This window comes from Rattus rattus, chromosome X (genome assembly GCF_011064425.1).
Source record: "Rattus rattus isolate New Zealand chromosome X, Rrattus_CSIRO_v1, whole genome shotgun sequence".
Classification (NCBI taxonomy): Eukaryota; Metazoa; Chordata; class Mammalia; order Rodentia; family Muridae; genus Rattus; species Rattus rattus.
In genome coordinates, this window is record NC_046172.1 from 79,747,649 (window position 1) to 79,765,359 (window position 17,711).

The 17,711-nt window shown below is 40.3% G+C and overlaps 1 protein-coding gene across 1 annotated transcript in view; it reads left to right on the forward strand.

Moving 5' to 3' along the window:
* The window catches only part of Dgkk (diacylglycerol kinase kappa), a 90,194-nt gene that overhangs the window by 66,307 nt on the left and 6,176 nt on the right, over nt 1-17,711 (forward strand). The window contains exons 11-22 of the mRNA XM_032889428.1: nt 2,338-2,437; nt 3,906-4,134; nt 5,911-6,021; nt 6,450-6,546; nt 8,062-8,169; nt 11,000-11,096; nt 11,298-11,405; nt 12,027-12,140; nt 12,487-12,621; nt 13,789-13,949; nt 14,735-14,876; nt 16,447-16,539. Coding sequence (XP_032745319.1) covers nt 2,338-2,437; nt 3,906-4,134; nt 5,911-6,021; nt 6,450-6,546; nt 8,062-8,169; nt 11,000-11,096; nt 11,298-11,405; nt 12,027-12,140; nt 12,487-12,621; nt 13,789-13,949; nt 14,735-14,876; nt 16,447-16,539 — 1,495 coding nt within the window. The remainder of the gene's footprint in view (nt 1-2,337; nt 2,438-3,905; nt 4,135-5,910; nt 6,022-6,449; nt 6,547-8,061; nt 8,170-10,999; nt 11,097-11,297; nt 11,406-12,026; nt 12,141-12,486; nt 12,622-13,788; nt 13,950-14,734; nt 14,877-16,446; nt 16,540-17,711) is intronic.

The following is a 17,711-nucleotide window of genomic DNA, read 5'->3' on the forward strand; positions in this document are numbered from 1 at the left end:
TGTTGTCATCTGTTAGATTAGTGTTCCAGGCACAGGCTCTATCTCCAGTCTGAGTGCTGATTGCTGTGTGCAGTACCACCCTCTATGCCACGGTGCAAGCACTCTGATAAAATGGTAGAAAGTGACTACAAAGTCCTGACTAGGTAATAAAGGAATCCCAATGCTGCTGTGTATGCTCATATGTTAGTCTGAGCGCAATGGAAAAGGAGAGGTAAACAATCCCATTAAGTCTAGTGATGAGTGCTATGTTCTGACATTGGAAGTAGGGGTGGGAATGGTTGAGGCAAAGGAGAAATGAAGTTAATATATGGTAGTTTCAATTAATGGTAGATTACAAAGAAGAGGTAAAGATATGTATCCCAGTGCCATAAACAAGGTCAGCCTTTGGGCTTTAGCAGATATAGTACTAAGGAATGATACGGGAAAGAGGGAAGAAACAAACGAAAGCAAAAGAGTAAAACAGCGAAAGGTGTGAACAGCAGGGGACACTGTTGGCCTACTATAATGCCCTACTGTGCAGCATACGTAAGAAAAAGCTGCAGAAGGCCGTGAGGTGGGTGGAGATGTAAGGAAACAAGATCGCTGTCCTGAATGTCGTTTGATTTTGTTTGGGCTTTTTTCCTCCTTCTTAGAACCACTGGTTTTTCTCTCTTGTCCTAGTCTTGTCCCTGGTCACACTCGGTGTTGATTTTTACCAGTCCAGTTCTTCCCGTGTGAACTCTCAAGATTGTCTCGTGTATAGTTTTCTTGACTCTGCTCGGTGGGCTGTGAGTAGCTGAGGCAAACTCCATCTAGCCACACTTGCTGCATTCACACAAAGTCAGGAGCAGCTGCTGGCTCTGTGATAGCCAAAGCACTGTTTAGAGCTTTGCCTAGCTCCCAGGACTTTACCTTTTCTCACTGAGTTACTGGTGGTAACAATCCCCAGGAAACCCTTCTATGAAATCCCTACCAACACCACTTTTGTGGATCTCCTGGTGGGATTCTTTTAGCCTATTTTATGTGAAGTAAATGGCCATATGGTGGTGGTACCTGCATTGGTAGCAATCAGAGCAGCAAGTTCAAGCCACTAGTAGAGGTATTCCATGGGTTTGATGGTATGTGAGGCTTATTGGGGTATTGATCAAATAGACTCTAGGACTGGAGAAGAAGCTGATTGGATGTTATCATATTTAGGTTCCTTTTTAATTCCTTAACTGTAATAAGCTATTCATGCGGCAGAAAGGCTTCTAGTCTCCCATTTTACCCAGAAATCCTGCTTACTGACTTTTTTGTTTCTAGCATGATTTCAGTTTAGCTTTTCTTCAGTAATTTTAAGTCTTTATTGAATTCCCTTTTCATAACTTTTATTGACTTCTTTATCTCTTTTGTTCTCTTAGAGACTATTCTTGTCTTCTTTGTTTGGACATATTTATAATAATTTTTTCTAATTTTTTTCTCTGAAATTCTCCCCAGTCCTTTTCATTAGGGTCCATTATTATGGGATCAGTAATTTTTTGGAGAGATTTTTTTTTTGGATTGGCATGTCGATTTTGTTTGTTCCTGCCCTGGGACTTGCACATCCAAGATTATAATGTCCAGTGAGTGGAAACAGGGAGCTTGGGGCTGATGTTCTGGAGACTGATTATATTTTAGGTCCAGGAGCTAGGGCATCCACAGAAATATGGGTGGGGTCTCTGCGGACTCCTTACCTCTGGGCATCAGGAACTAATGGGTGACAGAAGTCAGGGTCCTAGGTCCCATAAGCCCCAGGAGTTAGGGGAGTAGTGGAAGTTTAAGCCAAGTGTTCAGGGACTGATGCCTTACCTGTGTGCTGTCTTATAGCTCAAGCGACACATCCTCCTCCTAAACATTTGGCTCATTCCTTTTCTCTGGCACTCTTAGGAGCAAAGGCTCCTGCCCCATCCACTACACTCTCATCTGAGAAGCACTAATTACACACAGAAATATATTCCCTTGTGTCATTGCTCTTGTACTTTATCAGGTAGCCCTTGAACCAGTGCTGATTGATTGGTGAAAATGTTAACCAAGCAGAGTATCTTTCTGGTCATTTACAGTCATCACTAAGGAATGCTGGCAAAGCTATCTCAAGTACATCCCTTGGGAAGTGGAGTGAAACCGGGCCTAAGTGGGAAAGGAACATACTTTATCATGTGTACAGGATAAAATAAAGCACAGAAAGAACAGTGCGAAGTCTGAAAGCGGACAGAGAAGGCAGGATATGTTGTGAAAGAGAGATGGAAGGGGGAAGAAGATATATAGCGATGCTATTCTATGAGATAAGGGCTCTGGGTCACACAGGTTCTAACACATATGCTGTCTACCTCATTTTTCCAGATTCCTGTGCTCAGCAGTGCAAGATTTTATCGATGATATTGTAAAGGCCTGGCATCAAATAAAACAGAACACTACAGCAGTAGAGTCTGTGATTTTGAAAGTAAGTGTCCTTTCCTACTATCTCATCCCTTTGTGAACAGGAATCACGTTTTCAATAAAATAAGATGTGCCTCTTACTGGGGATCATAAAGTAGTGGCAAAGTTAAGTAGCTGCTTGATCTTCTTGACGGGGAAGGCCCAATTTCATCACTTTCATCTTGGCATATCCACATCCATGCACCTAGTTATATGCCAAGAATCTGTCCACAAATAGATAGTAGTGAACATTAAGCATCAGTGAATGGAGTTATGCACCAAAGCATGCATAAAGATATAAGAATATATATTCACAAAAGGTGGAGCTATTACTCAGCTAGTTGAATGCTTGACACACACACACACACACACACACACACACACACACACACACACACACACACACAGAGCCACATAATTTAGTTTCAGCGCTGCAAACATATTTATACAATAGAAATAGCTGGGGGTTTGATTCAGAGACCTGGTTCAGTGAATAGGGTTGAAGAGTGAGACTAATCCTGACATTAACCTCCAGTCTCTACCCATACACACACACACACACACACACATGTGTACCCACATATGTGCAAACCATGCATATACATGAACAGAAACGCCACATACACATTAAAAAATGAAAAATAAACAGACCCACATCACCTCTTTAACAATACTTAACAATTATACAACACACACTTTGTGTCAAAAATTATTCTAAATAATATATATATATATATATATATGTATATATATATATATATATATATATATATATATATATACCAACTTATATAATATTTGCAGCTGACCTCAGATGTGGAGGAATAAAGAACTTAAGTAAGTTGTCTCACATCACAAACTACTAAGTCAGAAGTTCTCAACCTGTGGGTCATGATCTCTTTGGGGATTAAGTGACCATTTCACAGGGGTGACATATCAACTATCCTGCATATTATAGATTAAGATTCACAACAGTAGAAAATTACAGTTGTGAAGTAGCAACAAAAATAATTTTATGGTTGTGGGCCACCAGAACATGAAGAACTGCATTAAAGGGCTTCAGCATTAGGAAGGTGGAGAGTCACTTCTCTAAGTAAAGTTTAAATCATGTGGCAGATGCTCATCCTCAAAATACATACATCTGAGGACAGACACCAACACTATACAGAGGCACACTGGCATCCGTAGAAGCATGCTGATGCAGATACTAACAGAAAAACGTTTCCATGTCTCCCTTTTATCCATGGTCCACACAAATTCAAGAGCCATCTTGACAGGAGAAAAACTGTGAGCATGCATAGATCCCTGAAGCTGTTCAGAAACACGTCCTATATGTTTAATCCCCTGCTACCCTTTGGGTGTCAGCACTGCCTGTCCTTCATCACCTCACCAGTGGGATTCTATGCAGTGTTGCCTTTCAGCCTCCCCCAGACCATCCTTTCTTCTCATTTTATCTTTCCTAACAATACCCAATTTCCTTCTTCCCCCTATAGAGCGACTTAATGTATGATAAACTCAGTGTCCTTCTTGATCTCCTGGCTGAGGATGCAGTAGCTGCCTCTGCTGAGAGGACAGCCACAGCATATGGAAGCAGAAGCAAATCAGATGGAAAACCCTTCGTCCCTGAACTAGACCACATAGCAAAGGCTAAAATGGAGTTGGCTGAAAGGGCTCAGAAACTCCAGCAATCCTTGAAACTCATCATATTCCAGGTTGAACAAGGTAAGGTGTTTAGAGTTATTGTGACTAGGATAGGGAAAAGAAAAGGTTCCTCCCAGGAATGGTTTCATAATCTCCCTTCGTCTGGGTCTGCTATCACCTCACTGACAACACTTGACGGGATTCCGTGTTAGTGTTATATATCAAGTCACTCCTCTGACTGCTGACTTACAAAGCTTCAGGCCAGATAAGCTGTCCTTTTGGCTTCTCCTTTCCTGGCCCTCGGTTCCTACACTTCTTTATTTTTGGAACTGACATGTATCCTAAACAACTACAAGTGATATAAGAAACAGGGCTGAGAGCTCTGTCAGCCTCGCTTCTTGTGTGGTGTTCATCTTCGCATGCCTTACACATTAGTAGTCAGGCATATAGAACCTAAGAATGGTCTTGCTGACTTGACAGTGACTGTGATCACCTAGAATTCTTGAGAGTTCCTAAACTTCCAGCAGAGTATGAAGTTTTAAACGTCCCCAAGTTCCTCACACACTATTTTAATAACCTCTTTATCTATACAATGCCCCTTTGAAAAATAAATTTAAAAAACCCATATGATAAAAGTGTATTCTAACTGAGCTATTGGAACTGAGCAGAAGTCCCATATAACATGGAATTGTCCCTGCTAGCCTTTGGTGGTTATCCACAGTACCTGTCGCTGCTTTGATACCTTTAGGAGAAATCTTAGCCATGTTTCTGAGAATGTACATCTCCCTTTAATACTGTGGAATAATTAAATAATCACTTTCTGTTTCAATAGTTTCCGGGAATTATACAATCATTTTTGTCTCCGTTTCTGTAATGATAAAGATCAAACTAAATTAACTTGGCCATAGCTCCATAACAACCCATCATCAGTCTGCTCCTAGGCAAATGTTAAACTTAAAGGTTATATTTCATAGTCACAGGACAAATAAAGACTTGGCAGAAAGGTAATAAAAGACCAGATGAGCCTTGGCACAAGCTGAACACATGAGCTGTGCCACACATGGGCTAACAAAAAAAGCTAGGAAGCTCTCAAATATCCAGAGGATTTAGTGAGACCTTTGGATGACCAGGAAAGGGCCAAGGAGATGGCTCAGTGGGTAGTGCACTTGCTGAGCACAGGTAACAACCTTGACTCTGAATCATCACAGCCCATAGAAAAGCAGGATGTGGTAACAAACACATCTGTAAGCTCAGTGTGCTTCTTTGGGGGAATGGGAAGAAGAGACACAAGAGACTCATTGGAACCTTGTGGGCTAGCCTGGTGTATGCAGCAAAAACAACAAGAGATGCTTGTTCCCTAGCAAGGTGGAAAATGAGAACTGATTCCTGAGGTTGTCCTCTGACTTCCATGTGTGTATTGTGGCATGCAAGGACCTGCACTCTCTCACACACATCATACCCATACACCATGCATATATAACCATGCATACACACATATCACACATTCATGCACCTGCATAATATATGAGTATATGAACTAACAAAATGGGATAGAAGGGAATCATGAATTCTATCTGGACACTCATATCACCCCTCCCAAGTGTCTGCTCATAAGTATGTGTGCTCTGTGGGTGACAGAAAAAGAATAAGGAAGAAAACATTATAGAACTTTAAAAGACTTGGAAATGATATGATAAAAAGTGTGGGGATACAAGCAGCAACATGAAGGAAAACTGGAGTCTCATCGTCTACCTACATATACGTGCTCAGAAACTGTGTGATAAACGTGACCCATCTTCCATCCTTCTCTGCTTCCTTTCTTCCATACCCCTCCCTCCTTCCACTTCTGCTCTTTAGTTCTGGATGACGAAAGCAGACAGAGCTTATCAGTGAAGAACTTTGCTTCATCTTTGTTCCTGGGCGATGGAGACGATGACTCAGATGACTATGATCAGAGCCCAAGACACCGTAAGGACTTCTCTTATTTTACCTATAGCACTGCCACTTAGTTTCCAAGGAATAAATACATTTCCACACATCTGCCTTCACACATGACCCCGCTCTCGAGTGGACATTCCTCACTCTTTTCCAGAAACTCCACACTACTCCATCCCAATGTCCACAGCAAAGAATATGTTGGACGCTTTGAAAATACTGGCCCGATGAGAGCCAGGTTATGGATTTGTATCACTGACAGCCAGCAAACACCTCAATCAAAGTCCCTATCCATCTAAAAGGATGGAAGGGGGCCCCTGGGGTGTGAGAACAGTGAAGTTTATCTAGGAGCAAGCCATTGAGCTTGATCCTCAGCCAGCAGGGAAAGCAGGGTGGATTGCAGGTGGGGAGAAAGGCTTTCTGTCTGCACCTGTCTCCAAGGTGATGATTTTTGTGTTTAGGGTCTCGCTGTGACACCTTATCTTCTATACCTTCTCTGAGAAGTGAAGACCTTGATAACCTTGACTTAGAACACTTACATGTTACACCTGAAACGATGTAAGTATGCAACTCGATGACTTTTAATGTGCTTCTGTCCCTCTTGTTGGTAGCATAGTCTCGCCATGTCCAGAGTGAAATTCTGATTCTCTAATTAATTGTATGAGCTACCAAGTTACTTAACCAATGTAAGCCCTGTTTTTCCAAGGGGAATGAATATAGTTACTGCACTTTCATGTAAGCTTGTTCTATTTGTTAAGTTTAGATATAAAAAGGACTTGCACTGAGCTGCACTTGATACTCATAGTTAAGTGCTATACGCACTGAAAACGCATAATAAATTTTAGTTGTGATTTCAGAGGACTTACTTTTTCAGTGTTGCTTTTAACTGTAAATGGTTGAGGATACAAAAAAATAGTCATGTAAGGAACACGATAGGAAATCCAAGGACGATTGATTATCTTGCCTGTCCCATTTGTCTAAAATATCCCAGCAGCCAAATTCTACCATACTCAGTCATTCTGAGTTCTGCTAGATCAGTTGGGTAAGACTTTAGTCAGAGAAGCTCTAAATTCTCACTCTGGTCAAGGGAGGCAAAGGTGATGCAAATTTAGTGATTGATTTAAATCTCCTTGTGCCTGAAACAGCCAAACTGTGCCCTTTTCAGTTTCCCAAAAGACAGAACTAGCAAATGCTTCACAAATAATTTATTGAGGAAAGCAATTCTTGAGTTTCCAACAGCTCCCCCGCCCCCACACCCACCACTTCGCCATTCATGTTTGAGATCTCACAGGTCTGCCTTATGAGTTCTGATAAGCAGTACAGTGGCACATGCTTAACAGCAGCTGTGCAAAAACACTGTCTGATTCATTCCTGGTGTTACCCCTCCTCCTGTAGCCTATTTCAAGCAAGGAGATTTCTTTGAATGCAAAATTGGGAAGGGGCATGCACAGGTTACAGTTACAGCAGTCACAGTTACAGGCTGGAATTAGCTCTGGGATACTCTAATTTTGAAATTAATACCCTAGATGAATTCAGGAAACTAAAAACTACTCACTTCATTGTCATCATAATCATCATCATTGTTATATTTTCGTTTACCAGACTCTCCTCTCAAATGTAAAATATGTTAACCTTTGTTTGCTGGTATGAAAGTGCCAGGAATGAGTCAGACATCATTGACACCAGTAATGTAGGCTTCATAACCAAAATACATCTGCAGCTAAGATACTCCAAAATTAGTTATGGGATCAGCCCATGAGTATTTCATTCTGTGTGGAAAGACATGACTCATATCTGAGGCCTACGAATTCAACTAAGGTTACACGTTTTGCTTCTTTGATATGAGTCATCCCACTCAAGCTTCCGGGCTGACTGGACATTCTCTCTCAGAACTGCCGGGGTACTTTTGGGCACAAATGGACATCTATAGACACCTTACCAGAAACCATATGGCTTGTCCCAGGGGAGGAGCCTTCCCTCCATTATTTTTCCTTGTGTGGATGCTGTCTGATGCCTGGTGTAGTAGTACTCCTTTCCTGTTTATTTAGTGTCTGCCTTCTTCCCTAATTTCAGACGCTTCAAAGAAAGGTGTGTCATGAACAACTACTTTGGAATTGGACTAGATGCAAAAATTTCTCTGGAGTTCAATGCCAGAAGAGAAGAACACCCAGAACAATACAAGTAAGGGAAAGATGCTCAGCCTTCTGGATAAGCACACACAGTCGCAGTACACATAAATATTCCTATAGCAGACAAGTAACAGAAAGTCTAAGGTCCTTGGGAAGTAAAATGCATAGGTTCCAAGACTTGCCTAGTGGAGACAGCGCATCCAGAAAGTTGGGCTGCTTTATGATACTTACCCTGGCTTCGTACATTTGTACTTCCATTCCATAGGCTACCCTGGGGGATTCCTCTTAACTGTTATTGAGAACTAGTTGCACTGAACTTTATTTTATTTCTAAGTTTAACTGGGCCCTAATGAGAGTTCCAAAGGTGTTTTTGCTTGAGAAGGCTACTACAAAGTATACAGGATGCTGCTATTGTTTCCTGGTCTTGCAGATTGGGTCCTCTGGATGCACTGAGTAGTACTGGCCCACCTAGAACCTTCTGGTAGATTTATCCCACAGATACATCTTAAGGCAGCTTCGGCGGTTTTATAAATTGGAAGTACAAATATATGAAGCCGGGGTAACTATCATAAAGGACCACCCTCCCTCTGCCACTGCCATTAGCATCTCTTTCTCAGAATAGGCCCAGGATGAGGGTGAACTATATTAGTTTCTCTCAGTTTACTAGTGTCTTTTCATTTTCATATCTTTTTAAGTATAGAATTTTTCAATTTTTATAAAGCCTAGTTAATTTTTTGTCTTTATAGACCATGTCTCTGGTACCATACTAATCTAACTCAAGGTCAGAAAATGTTGTTTTCTTCCAAAATTGTATTGTTTTCATTTTTACATTTAAGTTCGTACTTTGAATTAATTTTTCTGTGTGTATAGCGTGAGCTAATGCTCTAAATCCATCCTTTGCATGAAGATATTGTCTTAGTCACTGTTCTATTGCTGTGAAAAGACAGTGACCAAGGCAACTCTTGCAAAGACAATTTTTTAGGGCTGGCTTACAGTTGCAGAGTTTTAGTCCATCATCATCACGGTAAGGAGCATGACAGCTGGAGAAGTTGCTCAGAGTTCTATGTCCTGATCCATGGACCAAGAGAAAAAGAAAAACACTGGGCCAGATGTGGGCTTTGGAAAACAACCAAGCCCATCCCCAGTGACATACTTCTTCCGACAAGGCCACACCTCCTAATCTTTCTAAACCTATCAAAGAGTTCTAGCCCCTGCTCACTAAGCATTCAATATATGAGCCTATATGTGGCATTTGTATTCAAATCACCACGGATACCTCATTTAGCTCAGTACCACATCTTTTCAAAAAGTTATCATTTTCCCAATTAATTATGTTAGCATCTTTTTTAAAAAAATCAAGTGCCCATAAATGTAAAGGTTTGTTTCTGGACCCTTCATTTCACCGATCTCTTGTCCATCCTGTGCAAGTAACACACTACTTTAATAACTGTAGGTTTGAAGTAACTTTAGACATAGGGAGATGAAAGTCTCCCACCCTTGTGCTTATTTTATTTACTTATTCATTCATTTATTTACTTATTTAGTTAGTTTATAGAATTCTTTTTTTCTAGGTATATTTGCATTTGTATATAATTAAGCTTCTGATTTTATAGATGATGAAATTAAAATGCCCCAAAAGCTTTTGGTTTCAGAATACAAATAACTTTGCACTAGCCTTGTATATTTTGAAACATTTCCTATGATAGCTAATTTCTATGACGTTTAAAGTTCCTAAATGATATTCAACCCTCTTAGGAGTATAAGCTCTCTGTTGTTGTAAGAGATACTATAGTTAACAAAACATTATTATTCTTAACTCCATCCAAAGTCTCCTGTTATGCCTTGCCTGTCCCATATTTTCTCTATGCAAAACACACTAAGATTAACATGTAAGAAATTTCATATTTATGGGATAAAGTACACTTTACATAATGCATGTTGCTCAAAATAGCAACATTAGTATTTGTCTCTCCATATGAGATAATGTCTAGATTAATACTGACTTTTCTTTTTTCTGTTATTGGTAAAATATGTAATAAGCTTTTGTGAATTAATATACATATATATACATATATACATATATGTATATATATATATATATAATTTAGGTGAGCACTGTACCTGTTGTCCGTGACATTTATTACTGCACCAAAACTTCACTCTTTGCTCATATTTGCACCAATGACTAAAAAGTAGTTTAATTTTCTGGTCAGAAATAAGAAGAACCAAAAAAAAAAAAAAAAAAGAAATCTTATTCCTTCCCATGTTAACATAATTCCTTTTAGTTTTTTTAATAATTTGCTTAGTTATTTACTCCTTCAGAAAATTGTGAGAAACAAACAATAATTCTTTTATTTCTCTTACACATTTCTTTTAAAAAGTATTTCTATGAATTCCCACATATCCAAGAATTATGACAATTCTTGTCATATTAAAGTACCATTTTTCTTTGTTAGTTTGAATGAATTATTGCTTATAAATCTATGTTTTCATCCAGGTTGCAGTTGTTAGCTAGTTAAATAAAATGGACGTTGAGATATCAGACTATTAAATATCTCCATTCAAAATAGAGTTGATTTATTTTTAAATAATAATTTCTTTAAATAGTGTTGCCCAGGTATATATTAGAGCAGGCCAACCTACCAAGAAGGATAAAAAACTTGAAACGTGTCCCAGAAGAATTGGTTGGGCAGGGGGATAACAGATAACTACTACTGAAATACATTATATGTATGTTTGAGCTTTGCAAAGAATACATTTAAAGTATTATATTAAACAAAAATTGGCACTTGAGAATGATGTTTTCCCCTTCCTGTCTTTCTCCATCCACTCACTTCTATATCGCTCACTTTCTATCTTTTTCTACTCTTCTCTCCATGCAGTAGCCGCCTTAAGAACAAAATATGGTATGGTCTTCTGGGAAGCAAGGAACTGCTACAGCGCTCATACAGGAAACTGGAAGAGCGAATACACCTCGAGGTTAGTAGAAAGGGGCATGGAGAAAGGAAATCTTGTGACATCAGAAGTTACCTTTCCACTACATCTTTGGTTCTAAAATTTAAATCTGAGGAGCCTAACTCACAGCCACAGGAAGGAAATAATAGTGTGCAGAGAAGACCAAACATTTCCCCATCTCTCTATCTGAAAAAGTGGGCTATAAGAGCTATTTTTTTCTTTCAGTGTGATGGAGAAGCTGTCTCCTTGCCAAACCTTCAAGGCATTGTAGTGCTCAACATTACCAGCTACGCTGGAGGTGTCAACTTCTGGGGAAGCAACACAGCAACCACAGTGAGTGTGGAATGAGGAATGGGGTGGGCAAGAGGAGTGGACGCTCAATTGTCTCAGAAAGGAAAGTGCAAGACTGCCTGTAATGGGAAGTACAGTGGGGGAAGTTGCTATAGGCTTGAAACCCTTGTTAACAGACCCTTGTTAAAACAGGTGCCATTCCAGACATGAGAACCCTAGAATTATGTCAAGTGATACCTGGGTTTTGACTTTCCAATTACTAAGGCCTGAAAAATACTCAGAGGATTACCCAGGAGGCTATGTTCTTTATCCCAAGATTGTATGTCAGTAAAGACATCTCCTCAGAAAACAGTCATTCGGTCTATCCTCTGAGTTCATATAAGAAGTCCATGAAACCAATAGAACTGATCTTGGGAATTCGTGCTGCTGCACTGAACAGGGAAGAAATTGGAATCAGTTTTGATCTCCAAAAGAGCTCAAATGTATTTATTTCAAGCACAATTCCTTCTCTAAGCTTGGCTTCCTTACCTTAGTTTTCCCTTTCAGTATAATTTTCTCACTTATTCATGTGTTAGAAAAAAAATATTGTCAGTAGTCCTCAGAGCACAGTATAGATAAAGTAAGCATTATTGCAAGAATTGTGACATGGTTCTTCCTCCCTAGGAATATGAGGCCCCTGCAATTGATGATGGGAAGCTAGAGGTAGTGGCAATCTTTGGTTCTGTGCAGATGGCCATGTCTCGCATCATCAACCTGCATCATCATCGAATTGCCCAGGTAGGCAAGGGTTGGGTGGATAAAAATATGGGGTAAATTTCCCAGCTGCAATCCAAGGATGTGAGCTACTCCTCATAAATACCTGCTTGTAAGAGTTGCTGGGTAGAGGAAGTAGGCATTCTGTTAGGCAGTAAGGTAGTGACTGCTGTTGAAGATAGAGGTGGCAGGGACCAAAGAAGCCAAAAGATCATAGATAATACATGCTCCTTCCTGGGATGATCTGATTCATATTTTTGCCAGTATCTCTTCAAATACGTATTCTCACTGTGACCCAATACCAGATTAGTCCACACTAGTCTCCTAATTTGTCTCTCTTCTTGTTCTCTGTCCTTTTCTTTTCTGGTAGTGCCGTGAGGTGATAATAACTATTGATGGTGAAGGTGGTATCCCTGTGCAGGTGGATGGGGAAGCCTGGATTCAGAAACCAGGCCTTATCAAGATTAAATACAATAATACTGCCCAGATGTTGATGAGAGATCGGGTAAGAGAAAAGTCCTACTTGAGATCCTATGTCACCTCATTCATAGCTATTGCATTTCTAGTAGAGAAGAATTCCCCAAAGGGAACTCTGCATGTCCCTTACCCCAGGCACCTTGAATGATAGAAGTCCATTCTCCTAGGTAGCATACCATATTCAATGAACTGAATAGAAAGGGGTGAGTCCTAAAAGCTTGAGACACTGCCCAAAAGACACTGTCTCCCTTTCAACAATGTCCTACACTGATGCATACACACACACACACACACACACACACACACACACACACACACACACACACACACACACAAACACACACAAACACCCTATACAGCACAGAAAACTAAAACGCATTGGTGGTGAAGAAATATACTCTTTCAATAACAGTGCCTGTATTGAATATGATTTCTTTGAGGCTCCTATAAGATTCCTTCAAATATTGCATTTACAGATGTCATAGATTTCTACTAAATATAAAGGTACAATAATGTCACAGATGTCACATTATTGATCATCTGTTCAGAGCTTGGAGGCCATCTTTTTGAATTGTGAACATAAAAATACTAATAGAGAGGGATGGAATGTCCCATAATGAAATGCCAACTTTGCTTTGGGCACATTGGATATATTGCCTGACAAAGGTTTCTCCAAGCATCCTATAAGGACTAGACACTTATATCCACATTGAGAGCTTAAATAACTTTGAATTGTCACATCACTATTAAATGAAAAAGCAGGACTGAAAAATAAATTTTCATGTCTGACTTTAAATATCATCACAATACATACACACACACACACACACACACACAGAGAGAGAGAGAGAGAGAGAGAGAGAGAGAGAGAGAGAGAGAGAGATGGCTTTCCACTGTCTATCAGTTACCGTGTCATCATAGGTAATATTGTAGAGGGTAGACATTTTGACTCATTCAAGACTGGTATCCCATGAGCCAGTGTACTAACAACGAAAACTGAACTATCTTATACAGAAGATGCACTGACTAAAAAGGTATATAAATAGGGGCATGGGGCGATGAAGAGTTAAGTCTTCACTCCCTTTTATCACCTATACCCCATATTACCTACAAAACACCATACTTATAGACAAATCTGTCATGTGTCTTCATAGCTACAACAGTCATTGCAATTTGCCATTATATTCATTTCTAGGACCTTGAGAACTCAATGAAAACGTGGGAATCTAAGCATACTGAAATCCAAGCTGTCCCAGCACCCCACCTGGATTTCCAGGAATCTCAAGACAGCCTCTCTGATGGGGAGTATGCCCAGATGCAGCACTTGGCTCGGCGTGCAGAAAACCTCATTAGCAGGTAAGAGGAATGAACTTAAAAACAGGGCTAGAAACCCCAAAGAGGGCTAGGGAGAGATAGTCAGGTGATTTGTGTTGACTACTGGGGAGCTTACCTCAGAAAGGAATCTCACTAAGTGCTGAAAATTAGGGCCCTTATAATCCATGCAAGAAGTAGTCTTTGTGATGAACAGTAAGCCATGTTTTATATTCCTCATTAAAGCTAGAGGTGAATTTTTATTTCCTCTGCTTTCTAAGACCCAGTAGGAATAATACCGTTTATTCCAGGACAGCAAAATGGTTCATAGGGTGAAGGTATTTGTCATTAAACCTGGCCCTCTGAGTCTGAGCCTTAGGTCCCCACATAGTAGACCTAGAAAATCAACTCCTAAAACTTGTCCTCTGACTTGCATGTGTGCACACACACACTGACATGTATGTGTACACACATAAACAAACAAACAAACGAACATTTTTATATGTTTATGCTTGCCCTTAACTCTCGGAAAGCCCTTGAAGTTTCAGCAAGAGCTAACTCTGCTCCTCTATTTTTGTTTCTCATCCTATTCCATTTCCCAGTATCTAAATCCAAGCTAAACTAAGATGAACAAAGATAAACACTTACAGAAGAATTAAACTGTTTGCCAGCATCCCTGGATGTCTAGTGAAAAACAGAAATAGCAAGAGGCAAGAGGGAGTTCAAATCCAGTACTGAGGATCTCCATTTTAACCCATGTTCCAGAGTGTGAGCTCCTTACACCTTAAATCCATAACAATGAACTCACCTATGTCTTCGCTTTATTACAGACTTACTGACCTAAGCAAGGTCCACCAGCATGTGTCTGTCCTCATGGATTCTGTGAATGCCAGTGCTACCATACTGAATGATGTGTTCTATAGCCAAGACAGTGGCAATGAAGCAGGGGCAGCTTCCTGCATTCCCATTGAGGTAAGGGGGAGACAATAAGCAAGTGAAATAGAACACCAGACTTTAGAGGAAAGGGGGTTGGAAAGAAAGTGAAACAAAACTTAAATGAGGAATGTATGCAAGCGATATGGGTAGAGGTTGAGCCATTTGATTAGTAGGGAATGTGTTTCTCACACAAGCATGAGTGACAGAGTTCATATTCTAAGCACCCACATTAACAGTCAGGCATGGCAGCATGAATCTTAATCCCAGCACTGGAAGGCAGAAGGATCTCAGAGGCTTTCTAGCCAGTCAATCTAGCCAGATCAGTGAGTTCTATATCCACACCAACCCCTGTCTCCAAACTATAAGGTGGATCACAATTGAGAAAGAGCAGCTATCTCTGGCTTCTACAAGAATACACACACACACACACACACACACACACACACACACACACACACACCCTTACACACATGCATGTATTTACACACATATGACAACACAGAAATTGAAAAGTAAAGTAAGAGAGTGGGTAAGAATGCAGGCATTCCAAGGCCAAGGTGGCTGCTGGGGAATACCATGCCATATTTCCTCATCCTGAAAAGCACTGTTTGTCCCTGGTAGCTAGCCACCACATCAGCCTCAGGGGAAAATAGTTAATAAATGGACAAAAACATAGCCTTGGACCTTCCCCATTCTAGTTGATGCCCTATGTAATCGTCTAAACTTATACCTGTCATTGGAACCAGAGATCTAAGAGGCTTTTATTTCCCTCTTGACAGCTCCAGATCAGACATTTAATATTAGACGTTCCATCTCCTGCCAGTACTCACTGCCAGAAGACTTGAGTGTTGTTTTTATAACGTAATTTGGATTTGGAGATGTAGCTTAGTGACAGAGAACTTGCTTATCCTGCCTAAGGCCTTGGATATGATCCCTGACATGCACACATGGATACACACCTGCACACGTGGACTAATGCATGTACACACACACACGGGAGGGGTAAGGGAAGGAGAAGAAGAGACAGAGCAGAAGGAGGGAGGGAGGGAGGTAAAGTGAGAAAAGGGAGAGGAGGGGGAGAGGGATTGGAGAGAGAACTTCACTGTTAGATAAAAATACAACAGGATTGGGATATGTTCAAATGTGAACATATTTATTTTAGGCCAGATCCTAGTTGAAGGAGGTCCAAAAGCCATGAGTTTCAAGAAGAGATATATATGTTTAGACCTATTTCTACCCGCCTTGGGAAAGATAGTTTTTTTTTTCCTAAGGACAAGTTTCCTGAAATTTAGCCTCTAGTTTACAAATGTCTTATTTTCCTGTTACCCACTGCATCCAATCAGTGATGCCAAAAGCTAAGCTGTACTGTGCCACTTTGCAGGGCACACCAATAGAGATGATCTGTTGGCAGTTGCTGTTGATTCCTATTGGTTGATGCTCATGCTGTGCCAGTTGTGCTATATTTTTAATATTACCTTTGCACACTTACAGCCGTATCCTACTACCCTGTTGCTACCTTCCGGTGGAGAAGCCAGCTGCTTGCTTACTAACCAGCTCCTCTGTCTTGTCCTTTCCCGTCCATTCTTTTCCTTTCTTCTCCTCTCAGACTCTAAGCAGAACTGATGCAGTAGATGTTACATTTAGTCTTAAAGGGCTCTACGATGACACCAAAGCTTTCCTGGATGAAAACTTGGTGAGTGCAGGGGGTTGGAATATGGGAGGGAAAACATCTCTTTTAAATATGGCCACAGCTTGTATTTGGTTCCAGGGTACTACGGACATGTAATAATTGTAACTAGGGGCTTGCTTGATGATTCCTGCTGTCGTCCAGTATTTGTCACCTGAATATGCTACTGTATGTGTGCTATGCTAATCCACAGGGACTACCATAGTTTGGATGAAAGCCTTTCTCTTTCTGGTCAGTGTCTCCTGAGTCATGACTAGGCCAACTAGATGCATGGTGTTCTCATTATACCTGATATAGCTACAAGTGAAAAGAGAGAGCTCTTCTGAGATGTCCTTATCCCAAGTTTTTAAATGTCACCTTCACCATGAAGACGATAATAGGAAATGGGGAGAAGCTTGGAGAACTCTGAGCTCAAATCCAAATTAGCTACCTACTCTCCATATTAACTTCCTAGGACTGCCATTACTAAGTACCAAGTATCATATGACTTCAAATAACAGAATATTATTACTGTCTCATTATTCTGAAACTCCAACATTCAAAATGCCAGCAGGCCCATGGTCCCTATAAAATGCCTAGGGGAAATTTCCTTTGCCTTTGGTAGCTTCTGGTCATTTCCTGGATTTTTTAATCATTGTTTTATAAATGGAGCACTCTAATCTTGGTTTCTATCTCCAATGCCCCCATATTCATATAACCATATTCTGCCAGGACCATTAATAGCACTGGACTAAGGCCAGACCTATCTCTTAAGACCCCAAACAGTGAATTACAAATGCATGACTATAAATCACATGAGGGCACATTCTGAAGTACTGGGAACTTTAAACACATCTTTTGAGGGGAATACAATACAGCACATAACACTGTGTAACTGCATCTCTTTGCTTTTAGTTTCCCTCTGTTCAAGATAGGAATTGCAATCCCTACTATTGTTTTGAGGGCTTACACAAATAGCAAACTATTGTACCTTAAGTGCCTGGCAGTACCTGGTACATAGTTGTAGCTCAAAAGATGAGCTTTAAAAATGCTAGAGTGGATAGAGTATGATTCTGAGGATTACATTAGTTACATGTTTCTCATAAGGTAATGGCCATGCATGGGCACAAGGTGACTATACTTTGAGAAGACAACTGATCATAACTATCCAACTTTGATGTTGTCACTGAAGAAGGTGTTGTGCA